Source organism: Miniopterus schreibersii (assembly GCF_964146895.1).
Source record: "Miniopterus schreibersii genome assembly, chromosome: 9".
In the NCBI taxonomy this organism is placed as follows: Eukaryota; Metazoa; Chordata; class Mammalia; order Chiroptera; family Miniopteridae; genus Miniopterus; species Miniopterus schreibersii.
The window spans coordinates 63,139,241-63,157,676 of record NC_138118.1 but is presented as its reverse complement, the minus strand read 5'-3'; the positions used below and the strand labels follow the sequence as shown (position 1 = coordinate 63,157,676).

General features: G+C 35.3%; 1 protein-coding gene across 2 annotated transcripts in view; it reads right to left on the bottom strand.

Annotated features, from left to right (window-relative positions):
- The window catches only part of GLCCI1 (glucocorticoid induced 1), a 79,857-nt gene that overhangs the window by 25,661 nt on the left and 35,760 nt on the right, over positions 1–18,436 (bottom strand). For both annotated transcript variants that reach the window (XM_081147042.1, XM_081147043.1), the window contains exon 3: positions 13,135–13,221. In XM_081147042.1, coding sequence (XP_081003168.1) covers positions 13,135–13,221 — 87 coding nt within the window. The remainder of the gene's footprint in view (positions 1–13,134; positions 13,222–18,436) is intronic.

Below are 18,436 nucleotides of genomic sequence, written 5' to 3'. Positions count from 1 at the left end.
TTGAAACATCAAAATAAGGCAGAAAACTCTTTGTTATAAACAGCTTTAACAAACCTCTGAAAACAAAAAGTATGCATCATGGTACACACCATACTTTGCAGGAATAGCAATTTAAACTGTTCAACCTTGCAGTGTTCACACAATACTGTTCATCTTTGGAATATAACAGCTATGCGCTTGTTTACAATTCAATAGAGATTAGGGTGAAAGTGAAGCACATCTTCCTAAATATATATATATATATATATGTACATATATATAACAAATTTTTTATCAAGAACTACATTAAATGGAAGCAAGACGCCATAAATCCTCCTCTGCTTCAGAGCACAGGTGGTTCCCGAGTTACTGACACCATACTGAGAGGAGGCGCAGACCTACCTAACAGAACTGCGAATGCTCTCGCCCCCGCTGCCACCAACGCCACCTCTTCTCCCTGACCTTAGCACCGGTGGAGAGCAGACACAAAGGTATCCTCCGGGAGGAAGGGGCAGAAGGCAGCTGTAACCCCCCCCATCCACACCTACCCCTGCCCCCTGCCCCCTGCCCCCTGCCGCACAGCTCTGACCCTCTGCCTGGGCGCCTCTCCAAGGCCCGCATCCCGTCGCGTCACACAGAAGCTCTCGGTGCTCACTTCCGTGGGCCTACCCACCCTGGATACTATGAAGAAACAGCCACACAATTTTCCTTTACAAAGAGAACAATGAGTTATATTGATGGGATTTTTAAAACTAAACGATAGATGAATCTTACTTTGTGTTTCTAAATATTCATTAGCTACTGTGTGACCTTAAGAAAAAAATTATGAATGGACCTTGAGGGTATTATGCTAAGTAAAATAAGGCAAAGAAAGACAAATACTGTACGATCTCACGTGTGAAATCTAAGATAAAACAAAAACACAAAAAACTTAAGAAACAGAGAGCAGATTGGTGGTTGCCAGAGCCGTAGAGTCGGGGGTAGGAAATGGGTGAAGGTGCTCAAAGGGTACAAACTCCCAGCTGTAAGATGAGCAACTTCTGGGGATGTAATGTAGAGCATAGTGACCACAGTTAACGATGCTCTACTGTATATTTCAAAGTTGCTAAGAGAGCAGATCTTAAAAGTTCCCACTATACAGCCCTAGCTGGGTGGCTCAGTTTGGTTAGAGTGTTGTCCTGTACATCAAAAAGGTTGACGGTTTGTTCCCTAGTCAGGGCACATACCTAGGTTGTGGGTTCGATCCCAGGTCGGTCAGGGCACATGTGAGAGGCAACCAACCAATGTGTGCGTGTCTCTCTCTTTCCCTTCCTCTCTTTCTCTAAAAAAATCAATAAACATATCCTTGGGTGAGCATAATTTTTTTTTTTTTTAAAGTTCTCACCACTATACATAAAAAACCGTAACTATGTGAGGTGATGGATGTGTTCTAACCTTATTGTGGTAATGATTTTGCAATTTATACATATATCAAATAATCACATTGTATATCTTAAACTTCTACAATGTTATGTGTCAATTATATCTTAATAAAGCTTAAGGAAAAAATTAAGAGAGGAGAGAGGAGCTCTCTTTAAACACAAAAGGGGTCCCAAGCACATGAGCTGCAAAGTTTTAAAAAGTTAGGGAACAAATGATCCTGGGCTACAAAGAAGAAATAATCATTGTAGACAGAAGAATCAGCATAAATAATCACAAGAAAATAGCTAAATCATTTGTGGAATCAGAAAAATTGGGGACTGGCCCCACTTAAGATCTGAGAACTAGGAATACGTGTTATTGTAAATTTTTGAAAACCTGATAATATCACTATTGTTTATTTGCTATTTTTGTCTTGTACGTTTTCCCACTATTGTTAATGTTTAAAAACAAACTAAAACTAAACTAAACTCAGTCTCAAATAACTTTTGCCTCAGGTGCTGAAAAGGAGGGAAATATTTCTCAGAATGAGTCCTATTCCACAGTAGGCCGGGGAAAATGAGAAATCTTAACTTAAGAGGTAGCAGTAGGGAAAAAAGCAGGATCCTGGGGCTTTGGGGGAAAAAAAGAAGAAAAAAAAAGAAAGAAAAGAGAGCTATCTCAAAACCAGGAAAAAGGCACTTTGCCATTTGCTTTTATGTGAGTCATCCATTTTTCAATAAAAGCATATGAGATAGGTACCATTATTATCCTGACATCTTACAGGGGAGGAAACCGAGAGGCAGAAAGATTAAAGAGCTTGCTAAAAGTCACACAGTTAAGTGGTGAAACAAATATTTAAATTCAGGAAGTGTAGTTCCAGAGTTTGCTATCTTAACCACTATTCTATACTGTTTAAAGAATCAAGTTAATAACTCACAAGGGAAATAAATCTTATAAAAAGTGAAGACAAACATACAAATGGGAAGGAAAATTTTGACACCTGAACTAAGAAAAGAGCCCCAAAGCAATAAAACAATTTACCCAAGAAATTCTTCTGAAAATGTAATATGAGAGGTCATGAACCACAAGCTGCTATTCACTTTTACATGACAAAAGGGCATAACGTGACAAACTTTAGTGCTTATAAGATCAACTGTATCAAAAGAAAGGTCCCGTAGCTGAAAAACAAATTTAAAATATTATATCCCTTGACAGTGTTCAAAGGAATTTAAAATGTAACACTACCTAATGTAATACAAAAAATAAAAATTTTGAACTTCTTTTTGTCTTTCCATAAATATAAATAATCAGTGCTGTCTTCCTATTTTTCTTTAAAGTGCCAACAGGCAAACCTGAATGAACTAACTGCTATTCATTCAGCCCATGATAATCAAATGAACACGCACATGCATGCACAGATGTGCATGTATAAGGAGCACACACATGTGCAAGCACATGCACACACATAGGGAGAGGTTACCTGCATGGACATCAACCCTTGCACACTCACAGATATGCCTGCCCACAGGCAGACTCACACGAACCTACTATCCCAGGAACAGACAGATATTCCCACACACATTCATCCCCACAGACAAAGCCAGCTCAGGGACAATTTTTACACACATAAAATAAGTGTAATACAGAAGTGTATTTACAATTACCAATAAGGCATTTTTTCAACAAAAAAATGTTAACAGTACCAGACTATCATTTAAAATACACACAGTTCACAAACCCACTTGATCCAGCAGATTTATTGTATCTCTTATACAGACTGGGAAACACTCTAAAAAATTAAGTACCTTTCCCAATGTAACACAGCCAATAAATGGCAAGCCTACGTCTTTAGTCTTTAATTCATAACCTCTTTCTATTACCTACTAACAGTGCTGAAAGTAACACTAAGTTAATGTTCAACTGCAATAACTACTAGTCACTATGTATTGGCTCATAATCTCAACCACTTTGCAAAGTAACTTCCTTTGTTAATGTTGGAGATATTGCAATTTGTGAAACTTCAATAGAGATGAACAAAAATTTGATGAAGCAATTAACTGACTACATACTAACCTACTGATAAGTGTCTATTTTTTCAATAAGCAGTTTGTACAACCTTAAAAGCTGTGCCTATTGGATATTGTTTTAAAGAATGAAAAATTATAAACCATCTTTATAACTCAATATGGATTGAGACAGAGACTTCTTTAAATATATGTATTTTTAAAAGGTTTACCACATAATTCCTTTGCTCTCAAAGGGATAATCAAAATTTTCCAGACTGTTGTCTTTTAGGTCCAGAGAAAATATTATTTTCCCCCACTATAGTATGATTAAAAAAAAAAAGTTTAAATACCAAATATTAAAATAATGTTAGGGTGAAAGGTATAGTCTCAGTAAAACTATAAGAAAACTTTTATTTTTCTTACTTAAAAAGGGAAGTCCACATCAATAATATTTAGTAATTGGCCCTGGCCAAGTAACCCAGTTGGTTAGAGTATTGTCCCAACATGCCATGGTTTTGGGATTTGATCCCTGGTCAGGGCACGTACAAGAATCAACCAATGAATGCATAAATAAGTGGAACAACAAATCGATATTTCTCTCTCGCTCTCTCTAAAAATCAATAAATAAAAATTTTAAAAATAAAAAAGTAATACCTAATAATTATTATTCGATTAGAAGTGAGAAACACCCCTAATAACTTCACTTACTTCTACAGATGGTTCCCTCTAAGAAAAACTATCTTACTAATGAGAGCAGGGCTGAGATAAAGAAGCAACCTATGATTTTTCCTTATTTTCACTGGAGGACTTAAGAATAGTATACCCACCTTTTTCAATTTATCTTTATCAAAATCAGGAATAGTAAAAATAAAATCAAAACAACAATACAACATGTATTATTTTTGTTCTCTCTTGAATGTCACCCTCTGGGATAAAAAGGTTTGCTTACTGCCTACTATAAAAATAGTGGATCCCCCCAGCTCTGTGTTTCTCTCCTGAAATGTCATCTACTGCATGTGCAGGCAGGAATTTGGGCCCTCCCCATCACCACCATGTGATTTGAGGTTCAGGGCAACAAATGCAAACTTGATACTTTCTGTGCTAAAGTCCACTGCCTCTAAACCAGGAGTCTCATGCCTCTGCCAGCATCCAGGAAACAGTAAAAGACAAGCTTTTTAGGCTGTAAGTAGGAAAAAAACAAAATCTAAGACCTGAGAGGGTGTACTTCCTCTTTCGCCTCAAACGGAGAAGAGTTTTAATTGAATAATTGATGTATGTTCCCCACAAATAAGGTGTCATGATGAATTGGTATCTGACACCCACTCCAGATACTGAAAATTTAGAGCTAGGATAACAGATATACTGTTGAAGCTCCTAGACATTAACTAGACAAAAAAATACGTGAGAGTTTTCAAGTACCACTTGGGAAATTTGAGCATGAGAGTCTTCATGTGGGTTGTCTTAGGTCCCATGTAAGAGGACCACCTAGAAGGGTGAACAGATCTTAGCAGCTGAGAAAGTGAATTCTAGGTCTACAATTCTAGAGGCGAAGGAGAGAGTAAGAAACTCACTAACCCATACAGACAGAACTAAAGTTAGAGATACGCAGCAACAGGGATCTCCCAAAGAACCCATGAAGTCACAAAAGAAAGTTTTAAGAATCTGTCGAGCCCAGAGAATGTAAAGGTATCTGACAATAGTACCAGTTAAGTAGGAACATTTCTATTCCCCTTACCTTTCCCTCTCTCCCCGACACTCCAACTCCAGAGGGGTCGGAAACAGGGGCTATGGAGTTAGGAAGGAGGTGAGCAAGAAACAGAAAAGGAGCCTCCAAGATTCCTTCACCCATGAAGTCACCCAGCTGCAGGAGGCCCTGGTTGGGAGAAGAGGAGGAGCTATAACCATGGAAAAAGTTAGAAGCCTTGACTAGAATAAGGTTGGAAAGCACGCTCACCTGAAGGGACCGCAGGAGTGTAAGAGTGATTCGATTCTAGTTTCGTACCAAGGGCAGGAAACAAACTTCTCTCATTGAACAAGGACAATAGGAGGTAATATAGAGTCCTTTGGTGATTACTCCTTAAAGTCATAGCTGCTTTTCCTAGTATGTAATTAAGCTCTTTAAGAAGTAGACTGTTGTTATCTGCGTTTCTTTTGAAATTCTAGATGTTTTACACAATATTGAGCATACAGCCTTACTCATCTGACACTATTCCATGAATAAATGCAGTGCCACTAAAGGCTCAAGTGGTGTGCTAAAAAATCTTAAAATTTTACCTATTCTCTTTACCTCTACTAAATGTGTAGAAATCAAGTACCATAAAAAGTGACAAGTATTGATTAAGTCTTTATCATTTACTTAGCAGGCTTCTTAAACTCTATTTATGCTGTATACAGTGGTATCTCGGTTTTCAAATGTGATCCATTCCAGAAGCCTGTTCGAGTTCTGAAAGGTTCGAAAACCAAGGGATCCACTGCAGACAGCTAGGCCTCAGGATCTTGAGCTCAGCAGAAGCCATGTGGCACGTTCGACTTCCGAGGCGTGTTCGAAAACCGAAGCATTTATGTCCAGGTTTACGGTGTTTGTAAACCGAAATGTTCGTCAAAGGAGACGTCTGAAAACCGAGGTACCACTGTAAATTAATTTTGAATTGTTTTATATAAACAGGGAACCACACATCTAATAAATGGAAAAGTACCCTTGTAGATTTTTTTTAGTTTGTAAAATCTAAATAAAGGTTGGGTCAGCAACCCTTCAGTAAACATAACCTAAAGGAAGAACAGTAAATCTTTTCATGAAGGACAATGACACCTCACTGGAACTCATTTCCTTAACACAGACACAAACCACCATTTCACTGTATACTGTCGTCAATTACAGTTCACGATAAATGTATTGATACTCTGCCATTTCTTTGTAGGCAATCTGCCTTTTTTTCCAAACTGCAAAAAAGTGTGTGTGTGTGTGTATGTGTGTGTGTGCTTGTCCTTGATCTACATACAGTTCCACCACACTACACCTAAAGGTGGGAATTTTTTCATTGTCCTGTTCTTCCTCCTTGGAACTGGTGGGCTTTTCCAATATAAAGACACTCATGGCTCTTCAAATCTAGAAAATTTTTATCCTTAAAAAAATGTCTCTTCCCTGGTACTTGCTATCCTTCCTTTCTGGAACTCCCAACTTGGTCTATTTTCCATGCTCCTTAACTTCTCTTTCATGTTCAGGCCTCTTTATCATTTTGTTCTATATTCTAGATGATTTGCTCATCCTGACTTTCAATTCTCACTTGAGTCTTTCGACTCATTAATTCTCTTTTCTACTGTCATTTTAATCCAACAAAGAGTTTTTTTAATTTCACCAACTTTTGTTACTTATGAGATGTGCAAATGGATCTTTATCATTCTGCCTGTTCTTATTTATTCCTATTTTCACTGCAAGTTACTATTTCATTTGAAATTCTAAACATTCTTATTTTTAAGTTCTTTTTGAGACTGTGTTATTATCCTTATTTCCTCAGATGTAAATGATTCTATTTAACGTATCTTCTGTTTCTTAGGGCAATAGATTTCCTTACGTTCACTAAAATACTTGTTTGTAAGCTTACCTCATGTGGGAGCTTTACCCTCGGTGAGCTCTTTCCTGCCTTGTTAAACTGGTTGCTCAGACTAGCCCCCTGGAGTTTCATAGATCCAGAGCAGGTTCTAAATTAGGGGGACTGGGGTTTTGGTCCCACATGGGTAGAGCTCTATTCCAGATGCCCCCACCCCCCCACACAACATATGGTTACTATTTCCATTTTTGCATAACTGCCTCTCTGGCCCACAGGAAAACACCAACAGTGTCACATGGTGTTATTTCAGGTCCAGTTTTACTCCCTACAAACATAGTCCCAGTTCCCTATTTATGTAGATAGCCCCATTCCAAGCTCCTGCCATTTGCAAGATGCATAGATGTGTAGAAATCTACACTCTCTCTTAAATTTGGCTTTAAAATCCTCCTTTAATAGCCAGCCAACATGATCCAGGTTTCTCTCTCTGTTAACTGATTTGAGAGAGACAGAAAGGGGGGGGGGTGAAAAGAGAGGAACATCGACGTGAGAGAGAAACAACCATCCCTTGCCTCCCGCACTTGCCCGAACACGGGACTGAACCCAAAACCCAGGCATGTGCCCTGACCAGGAAGCAAACCTGCAACCTTACTGATGTACAGGACAATGCTCCAACCAACTGAGCCACCCGGCCGGGGCTCAAGTCATTTTTTAAAAAAAATATGTTTTTATTTATTTTAGAGAGAGAGGAAGGGAGAGGGATAGAAACATCAATGAGAGAGAGACGTTGATCGGCTGCCTCCTGCATGGCCCCGACTGGGGATGAGCCTGAAGCCTGGGCGTGTGCTCCGACTGGCAACTGAACCAGGGAAGTCTTGGCTCATGGGTCAGCAGCGAACCACTGAACCACACCGGCTGGGCTCAAGTCATTTTATAAAAACACTAAAGTAGCATAGAACTTTTAAAAACATTACTATTTCAATAATAGTTTTCACTTTTCATTATTTTCTCAAATGCCAATTCTTTTACCTTTAGTCATCACCCATGTACTCCTGTCCAGTTATAAATATCACATAGAATTTAATACCTTCATGACATAGCACAGAAAACCCATCAGGCTTTTATATTAATTCCTTCTCTTTTCTCATCTTTTCTAAGGTAAACTTCGTCCATTGTAAGGGTAAAATTCAGTAAGTTTTAATCACTGTTCAGAGCTGTACAATAATCACAAAGCAGTTTTAGAACTATTTCACCAACCCCAAATTTGCTTTGTGTCTACTTGTAGCCAATCACCATTACCCCGGCCCCACTCCTGGCCACATGCAACCACTACCGGGCTTCTTGTTTTCCTGTATAAATTTGACTTTTCTAGCATTCCAGTATAAATGGAGCCATATCATATGCAGACTTGTTCATCTGGCCTCCTCCAGTTAGCAGAAGTTAGCAAACTACAATCTACAGGCTGAATCTAGCCTGTCACGTGTTTTTGTAAATAAAATTTGTTGGAGCGCAATTACTCCCACTTCATACTGTCTATGGCTGCTTTCACACTACAACAGCAGAGGTGAGTAGTTGCAACAAAGATAGTATGGCCCACAAACCCTAAAATATTTACTATCTGGCCTTTCATAGGAAAAAATTGCTGACCCTTAACTTAGTAAAATCTTTTTGAGCTTCATTCACACTGTAGCATGTATTAGTGTGCAGTGTACTGTTTCTTTTTATTGCTGAATAGTATGCTATTGCATGAATACACCACATTTTGTTTATCCATTTACCAACTGACTGATATTTTCCAGTTTTTAGTTGTTCTGAATAACCCTGCTATAAATAATAGTGTACATGTCTCAATGTAGACAGGTGTTTTCATATTCCTAGAAATGGAATTGCTGGGTTACATGCTAAGTTAATGATTTAACTTCCAAAGAAACTGGCTGTTTTCCAAAGTCACTGCACGACTCTATATTCCCAACAGTGTTTGAGGGGTCCAGCTTCTCTCCATCCTTGTCAACACTCAACATTGTCTTTTAAATTAAAGTCATTGTAGTTGGTGTGTAGTTGTATTTCATGGTTTAAATTTGCATTTGTCTAATGACTAATGATGCTAAACACCTTTTGGCACCCATAAATCTTTCGTGAAAGATTCTTTCTATTCAAGTGTCTTATCCATTTTTTAGTGGGCTGTCTTATTATTGATTTGTATGAGTTCCTTACATAGTCTGTAGATAAGCCCTATATCAGATACATGATCTGCTAATATTTTTTCCAGTCGGGGGCTTGTCTGTGCATGCTCTTAACCATGTCATTTCAGGTGGAAATGTTAATTTTAATAAAGTTAAATTAATATTTTCTTTTGTGGCCTTGGTCTTGGTGTTGAATCTAAGAATGCCCTGCCTAATTAAAAGTCTTCTAGAAGTTTTATAATTTTAGAGCTTATCTTTAGGACTATGATCCATTTTGAGTTAATTTTTCTCTGTGGTGGGAGTCAAGGACTTAAGTTTTTCCCTTATATATAGATATACAACTATCCCAGCACCACTGTTGGAAACACTGTCCTTTTCAAGTGAATTGTGTTAGCAACTTTGTTAAAAATCAACTGACCATAAATATAAGGGTTTAATCCTGGATTCACAATTTTGATCCGTTTACCTACATGTCTTCCTCTATGCTAATACTTTGTCAAATTCATTAATGTACATTTATAAGAAGTATGGAAAGTATACAATGTAAGTCCTCCAAATTTTTTCCTTGCTTTCAAAATTATTGTGGCCATTCTAGGTCCTTTGCATGTCCACATAAATCTTAGGACTATTACCTTATTAATTTCTGCCAAAACAAAAGGTCTGAAATTTCAATAGCTATTACAGTGAATCAATTTTGGGAGAACTACCATCTTAATGATAATACTGAGTGTTACAGTTCATGAACAAATAAGTCTTTCCATTTACTTAAAATCTTAATTTGCCCAGCAATGCTTCTAGTGTACAAGTCTTGCACTGTTTTGTTAAATTTATTCCTAAATCTTTTAATCATTTTTGATGCTACTGTAATAATCTATTCCTTATATTTTTGGACTGTTCATATCTAGTATCTAGACATATAATTGATTTCTGTATGTTGATCTTGTATCCTGCAACCTCACTGAACTTGTCTATTAGTTCTTGTAATATATCTGTATACTCCCTAGGAGCTTCTACATATACCATCATGTTACCTGTGAATAAAGGCAGGTTTACCACTTCCTTTAGAATCTGGGTATTTTGTTTATTTTTCTTGCCCTATTCCATTGACTAGAACCTAAGGTTGACAGTGGATATCACTGCCTTGTTTCTGATCTCTGCAGAAGGAAAGCATTCTGGCTTTCACTATTAAATATGCTATCTGTAGGCTCTTCAGAAACGCCCTTTTTCAGGCACAAAAACTTCACTTTTATTCCTGGTTTGATGATTTTTTTTTTTCCTCTCCATAAATGGGTGTTAGAAAATGCTTTCTCTGGCCCTGACTGGTGTGGCTCAGTTAACTGGAGCACTGACCCATATACCAAAAGGTGGCGGGTTTGATTCCCAGTCAGGGCACATGCCCAGGTTGTGAGTTCGATCCCTGGTCAGGGCTCATGAGGCAGCCTATCAATGTTTCTCTTTCCCCCTTTCTCTAAAATCAATTTTTAAAAACTGATTTCTCTGACTCCACTGAGTTGGATATGTGGTTTTTAAAAATTTATATAGCATATTACATTAACTGAATTTCAGATCTTAAACCAACTTTGAGTACCTGGGACAAATCCCACTTGCTCACGGTGTATAATCCTTTTTATATGTTGCTAGATTTGGTTTGCTAATACTTTGTTAATGGATTTTGCATCTATACTCAAGAAAGATATTGTTCTGTCATTTTATTTTCTTGAGATGCCTTTGCTTGGCTTTGAAATCAGCTAACTATGGCCTAATGAAATAAACTGGGAAGTGTTCCCATCTCTTCTATTTTCTGAAAAAATTTGTGAAGGACTAACATTATTTCTTCTTTGAATAACTGATTAAAATTCACCAAATCTGATACTGGCATTTTCCTTGTGGAAAGATATTTAATTCCTCATTCAATTTGTTTACTTGTTACAAGTCCATTCATATTTTCTAGTTGTTCTTAAATCAGTTTAGGTAATTTGTCTCTTTCTAGTAATTTGTGTCTAAGAATTCATCACCTATTTCATCTTAGTTTCTAAACCAATGACATAAAGTTGATCATAATATTCCTTTATAACACTTTTAAGTTCCACAGGTTGATAGTAATGTCATCCCTTTCACTACTGATTTTGGTAATCGGTGTCTTCTTTTTCTTGGTCAGTCTATAGCTAAAGGTTGTCAACTATGTTGACCTTTTCAAAGAACCAACTTTTAGGCTCCACTGACCAGTGATGCACGGGTGGCTTGGGCCCACTTAATTTTCTGCTGTGCATATCCAGTCAAGCTGGGATATGTGGTGACCTTATCAAGCCCCTGTGGCTGTCTTGTTTCCTAGAACTCTATACAATTCTGCTATTCCATGAGCCTGTTGCTTGCCAGAAATGGGACTACAACCTCAGACTGGTGGAGCCACTGCCCCTCCCTGTTCATCTGCAACTAAGTGCACTATTTTAATCTTCAACAGTCTCCATCAACGTGAGCCATTCCTTTTTCAATCATGCATATCCTGTGTTGCTATAGTCAAAATTCAACCATACCAAATCTTGGTTATTTGGGATTGTACTGACCTCTGAGATAAAACTGCAAGTTCACTATTTGTTATTTATATTTTATGCATAGATATGTTGCTACTTTAGATATATTAAACCACTTTCTGTCTTTTTTTCTTTTTTGCTGCTGGAAAACTGATTTTGTGCACATGCATTTGTGTGTAGGATAGATAGAAGTTGAGGATTTCTCTACATTAACATTATAAAGAAGCCACTAAAAATGTAACACAGTTATAGGCATAATTGTGCTAATAGACTGTATCTATTCAGTCTAGATATTAAAGTATATGCAAGATACTGGATAGCCCATAGTATATGAAAATGATACTAAAGGATATGGAAACTATGGCATATATAAAAAATATCTGAGAGAAATGTCAATGTTTACCCTGGAGAAAACTGACATATTGCTAGCCTTTCAAATATTTAAAGTAGACTTACACAATGATATAGAGGCCAGAATCAAAACTAAGGGGCATAATTCTGAGTTCAATACACAAAATGAACTATTTAACAACTTAAGCTGAAACAACTGAACTAGTTTGGTTCTCTTGCAAAATGATGAGCTTCTCTTACCAAGAACGATCAAAATATACTAGATGACCTTTTTTAAAAAAATATATGTTTTTACTGATTTGAGAGAGAGAGGAAGAGAGAAAGACAGAAACTTCAGTTTGAGAGAAACATTGATCAGCTGCCTCCTGCATGCCTCCTACTGGGGACTGAGTCAGCAATCCTGGCATGTGCCCTGACTGGGAATTGAATCAGTGACCTCTTGGTGCATGGGACAATGGTCAACCACTGAGCAACACCAGCTAGTCAAGATGACCATTTTTTTAAGAAGTGTTAACATAGGAGATAGACTACATGACCTTCCAACTCTAAACTTCTATAAAAAAAGTAGTTATCAATTTAGATAGATAAAAGATAACACTATCAGGAAAAATAATCCAAAATGTACATAAAGATTATGGCAATTTAGGTTATTCATAATGAATAAGGGAATGGGACATAAAACTATTCATAAAAGATATTAATTCCACTGTACTACTGGATCTCAAAGGGCAATAATATGCTGGCTATCAAGAAAAAGCTATTAGAAGCAGAAAACACTTTTCTACCATTATACAAAGCTATGATCTATAGTTCTTGTTGCTATAACTCAAAAACAAGAAAGCTGCAGTGGGAACAACAGATAACCAAAATGAGGAAGATACAGCAATTATTAATAAAACCAGAATTCATTCTGGAAAAGGCATAAGCTGAGAGTTTGCATAACAAATATTTATAAAGAACATGAAGAGCCCACATAAGGTAAACTTAGACTTGTTCACCACAATGTGGAAGGCAACCTTTAAAACTCTGAAAGAGGTAAGGTTAATACAAATAAAGAAAGTATCATTACATTCAGGAAATAGTAAGATAATTTGCTAGGAACAAAATAGGTTATAGACCAAAAGCAGAAATAACTTACCTCTTTCAGTTGATCAGCACTCCCCCATGATGCAGAACGCTGATGAGACCTCTTTTCTGCTCCCTCTTCTGCCCAACAGCTAGGTGTCTTTAAAAAAACAAAATAAAATAAAATAAAATAAAAAATAAGGAATTTTGTCTTTACTCCTTATACTCACAGCAACTCAAACATATTTCAAAATTTTTGTGCAAGCCCATTAAGGAGCTATACTAAACATTAAAACTCCTTAAACTCTTAAGATTTTCATGACCCTGTGTAATGTTTAAACCATTCTATCATTCTCTGAATCAGACATGATCAATTAAAGATGCCTCTAAGTTACTCAAAACATCTTGTTTTTCACATCAACAACATTAATGAAACATCCAAATGTAAAGTCCCAAATGGTAAGACCATTTAGTAGCTATATTTATAAAAGCAAATATTAATGTATCATTCTTAGTACACAAGAGGACTCTTGGTGTAATGTAAATTAGGGAAAGTAAAACCCAAATTTAACGACAAATAGTAATGATTATCACAGTAAATATATATGGCTTTAAAAATTATTTTTATTACACACCGGTTAATAAAATTATAGGTTTTGGGTATACAATTCTACAATACATCATCTGTATATTATATTGTGTGTTTACTACACCAAGTCAACTCTCCTTCCATTACCATTTATTGCCTCTTTACCTTCTACCTTCCCCCACCTCCCTTCCCTCCGGCAATCACCATTCTGTTGTCTGTGTCCAGAGACTTTCTTTTTTTTCTTAATCTCTTCACCCTTCTCACCCAGCCCCCAACACCCTCCCCTCTGACAGTTGTTATCTGTATCCATGAGTCTGTCTCCACTTTGTTAGTTTATTTTGTTCATTAGATTCCACATATAAATGAAATCGCATGGTACCTGTCTTCCGTTGACTGGCTTATTTCACTTAGTATAATACTATCCAGGTCCATCCATACTGTTACAATCTGGGTATATATCCAAAGAAACCCGAACACTAATTCGAAAGAATATATGCACCCCTACGTTCATTGCAGCCTTATTTACAATAGCCAAGATCTGAAAGTAGCCCAAGTGCCGTCAGATGAATGGATGAAAAAGCTGTGGCACATTCACACAGTGGAATACTACTCGGCCAGAGGCAAAATGATTTATTTGTGCATTTTGAACAGTCCTTTATCAGATATGAATCCTCAGTATTTTTGTTATTTATATCTTTATTCATAAACTAGCAAAGGCAACTAATGCTTTCCTATGTTACCAATTTCAAAACAGGTAAAACTAATTCATAGCAAGAAAATACTGTTTTTCAATATCACTGTCAATATGTAAGAACCTAAAGCCACTTCCAAAAAAACTTACAAAAACAAAAGAACTAATAACTTCACAAAATTCTCTTAATCTTATTTAAAACTTAAAAAAAATCTTATATAAAGCTTTAAAATCTATTTTTTTGGTATAGTTCATCCTTGTCCTTGAAATTTACTGTACATAGTTTATAATTATTGTGGAAATGTGATTATTGACTGCTAATTATTTTACCACACTTTAATATATGACCCTTAGTAGCAAAGTGCTGATAAACCTGGCAAGGAATGAAGTAGAATTAATTGAAAATCAATGATATTTCAACTAATAATTAATTATGATTATAGACTAATTTTCACTTATAAAAAAGTTTTAAAATAAATAAGGACAAACCCTTCATTATTTATAAATATATTGTTTGACTAATAAACAATTTTAAACTTTTAATTTAAAAGATAATTTTGAAAAGTCTGTCCTGATGAAGCTTTAAAAAGGAGCACAAAAACCTTATGATTGTAATATTATTGTCCTTTGTTTTTCTAGTAACTGTATGTAAATACAAATAGTCTTATAAACAAATATAAACAGCCTCTTCACTTGAAAACAAAGAGTGTAGAAAGAAAACAGTTCAGCTGAAAAAGGCAAGAGGAATTCAGCGATAGCAGCAGTTACACACTCAAATTTTTTATCAGGCTCCAACTACATACCAAGTTATATGCTCATTATATTAGACTAGTTTCATCTGGTGGTCCCTGGGTGAGCATAATTGGCCTCATCTGGGAACATGTTAGAAATGCAAATTCTCAGGTTCAATCCCAGAATTATTAAATTGGGAATTCTTAGATCAAGTCCAGCAATCTGTGTTTTAACAAGCTCTCCAGATGATTTGGATGCAAGCTAAGGTTTGGAAAGCAATGTTAGATTAAGAAAATAAAAATGAATAAGAAATAGATCCTGCACTCAAGGTGACATGCTGACCATATACATAACCACTCATTTTTCTTGATATTGTAGGCTAATATCATTAATAAGTATAATATCAATTTGCATATAATTACATGTTTAGAAATTAACATAAGCTAACATAAATATTGTTTGGAGACATGTAGAAAGTTATATTGGTAGGGACAGATTTTGCTTTAGTGGGGAACATTAAACAGCAGTCTCTAGGAGGGACTAACATGCCTCAGTATTTAAGTAAAATGTATAAAATCCATGTCTATTTAGTCCTCAATGTGTTCCACACAACTGAATGAAGGTCTGTGAAGTAAAAATGATTTGTGATTTTCTAGGTTATTAAGCAGGGAACTTATACAGAAGCTAAATTTCTATTTCCAGATCTCAAGGGGAGGGGGAGGGAGGGTGTTGGTGGTAAATCTCTGGATTGCAATTTTTTGCAAACAGGAAATATCACAGAAATCAAGTACTGCATCTGTGTTAGACATGATAAAATGAAATAATCTGCCTTACTTGTAAGAAATGCTAATTTGAGAAAAAGCAATCATAAATGTGCCAACAACCTTAAACATATTCACAGTGATTCTATTTTCAAGAATTAACCTGAGAGGTACACCAAAAGAAGCACTGAAAATAAATTAAATGTCTGTCAATAGGGAAATTAAAATTATGGCACATTCTTATAACAATATAAAAAAACACAGCACATGAACTACAATCCCACTTTAGTAAGCAAATACATACAAAGAGAAAAAGACTAGAAAGAGATATTTCAAAATATAAGTAGTGGTAGGAATTGTAAGTAATTCTCTAGTAAATCCATAATTTTTTTTTCAATTGAATGAGGAAAAAAAAATCAGGAAAAAAAAGATTTAATATCACGTTTAGTAATATTTAATGGCATGGGAAAATACTATAGCTTATTAAGTTAAGAAAGTTATTAAAAACTACCTATAGTACCATCTGAATTGTTTTTAAAATGGTTTTTAATTTCTTTAAATGTAAATAATCAAAATATAAAAGTATATACATCAAAATGTTAAAAATGGCTGTCTGGACATTGGAAATATAAGCAACTAAGCTTTTTATTTCATGAAAAGGTTATATTCAGGGAAAAATATTAATCAAGACAAGGAGTATTCTATGACAATAAACAATGACAACCATAGGAACATATAATGCACATAGATCTTTAAACATCTATAATATTATCAAGATATGTAAGGCAATGACCACTGAAAACAGAGAACAGAAATTTTAACTCAGCCACAGCCAGCTCATGACAGAACAAACAGACATTTAAAAAGGGGGCTACATAGAAACTAAATAATATAATTAATAAGATCAAGTTAATATGTAATGAATTCTATATCTAAAGTAAAAGATGTACTTCATTTTCAAATACAGAACATTAAGAAAAAAAATGAATCATATACTAGGCCACAAAAAAATTTCAATGAAATTTCCAAAGATCTGATTTCCATACTCTAATTATAATAAAATAGAAGTAGAAATTAAATTGTTACTAGGAAAAGAAACTAACCACTTAGAAATTAAAAACAAAACAAACAAAAAGCTCTCATATGCTAAACAGGATTAAAAACTAAAATTGCATAATATCTTAAAATATAAATAATGGAAACATTATACACTAGCCAAAGCTGAGCTCAGAGGGTAAGTCTTGGCATAAAACACATGTGTTACTAAACAAGAAATATCACAAATGCAAAAACTGAGCATTCATCTCCAGAATCTAGAAAAAGAACAATACAGACTCTAGGAAGGCAGAAGAGACAATGATTGAACAAAGTCAGAGGGCAATGAAGTAGAAAACCAAAAAACCAGGAAAAATCAATTCAACATCTTAAGAAAATTAAAAACTATATAATCTAATAATTTAAATCACTCAAGACACAAATGTTCAATATTAAAAATGAGGAAAAAACTACAGATATGCAAGAAATGTAAAAAATTATACAAGAGTACTTTGTGAAACTCTATGCAAATATATTTGAAGAACTGGATGAGATGGATTATATTCTAGCAAAATAAAAATAAAAACTGAACTAAATAAATAGAAACTGAAAGAGACCAAGAGCCATGGAAGAAATGGAGATTTACTAGAGAGCTACAATCCCCAAACATACAAGTCTAGTCAGCTTCATAGGTAAAATTCTCGCAGACCCAAATGAAAGATAACTGAGATAACATTTACATCATGACAGTGCACAGAGGAAGGAAATGTTGCAAAATCACTTTATGAAGCAAGTGTATCACCAACCTAAGGATTACATTAGAAAAAAGAAAAAAAACTGTAGACCTCATTTCTGAATATTGAAACAAATATAATAAATAAATGTTAACACTTTATTTTACTAATTTTTAAATTTCATATTAAAAAAGAACTCCATAAACCAACAGCATGTATTCCATAAATGTAATCATAACCAATTATTAAGTAATCTATCAAAAAAATTCACCATGTAATAGGTTATGAGTCCAAACAACATACTCACTTCAATGAGGTTTGGCTATAAAGAACCACTCCTGATTTTTAAAATCAAGCAAAATGATTACTAAAATAAGCATGCATGTTTGTCAGAGTGAATACACTGGCTTTCTTTTTTAATTGCAGTATAACTGAAATACATTATATCAATTACAGGTGTATAAGATTATGATTTGATATTATATATACTATGAAATGATCAGCACAATAAGTCTAGTTAACATCTGTCACCATACATAGTCAGAATTTTTTTTCTCGAGATGAAAACTTAAGATGTACCCTTAATGACTTTCAAATATGCAGTATAGTATTATTAACTATAGTTGCCATGCTGTACTTATACATCCCTTAGACTCACATATGTCATAAGTGAAAGTTTGCACCTTTTGACACCTTTCACCCATTTCACCCACCCCTTCCCCCCCATCTCTGGCAACCACCATTCTGTTCTGTGTGTATGAGCTTGGTGTGTTTGCTCTGTTTTGTTTTAGATTAAACATATAAGTGAGATCATATGGTATTTGTCTTTGTCT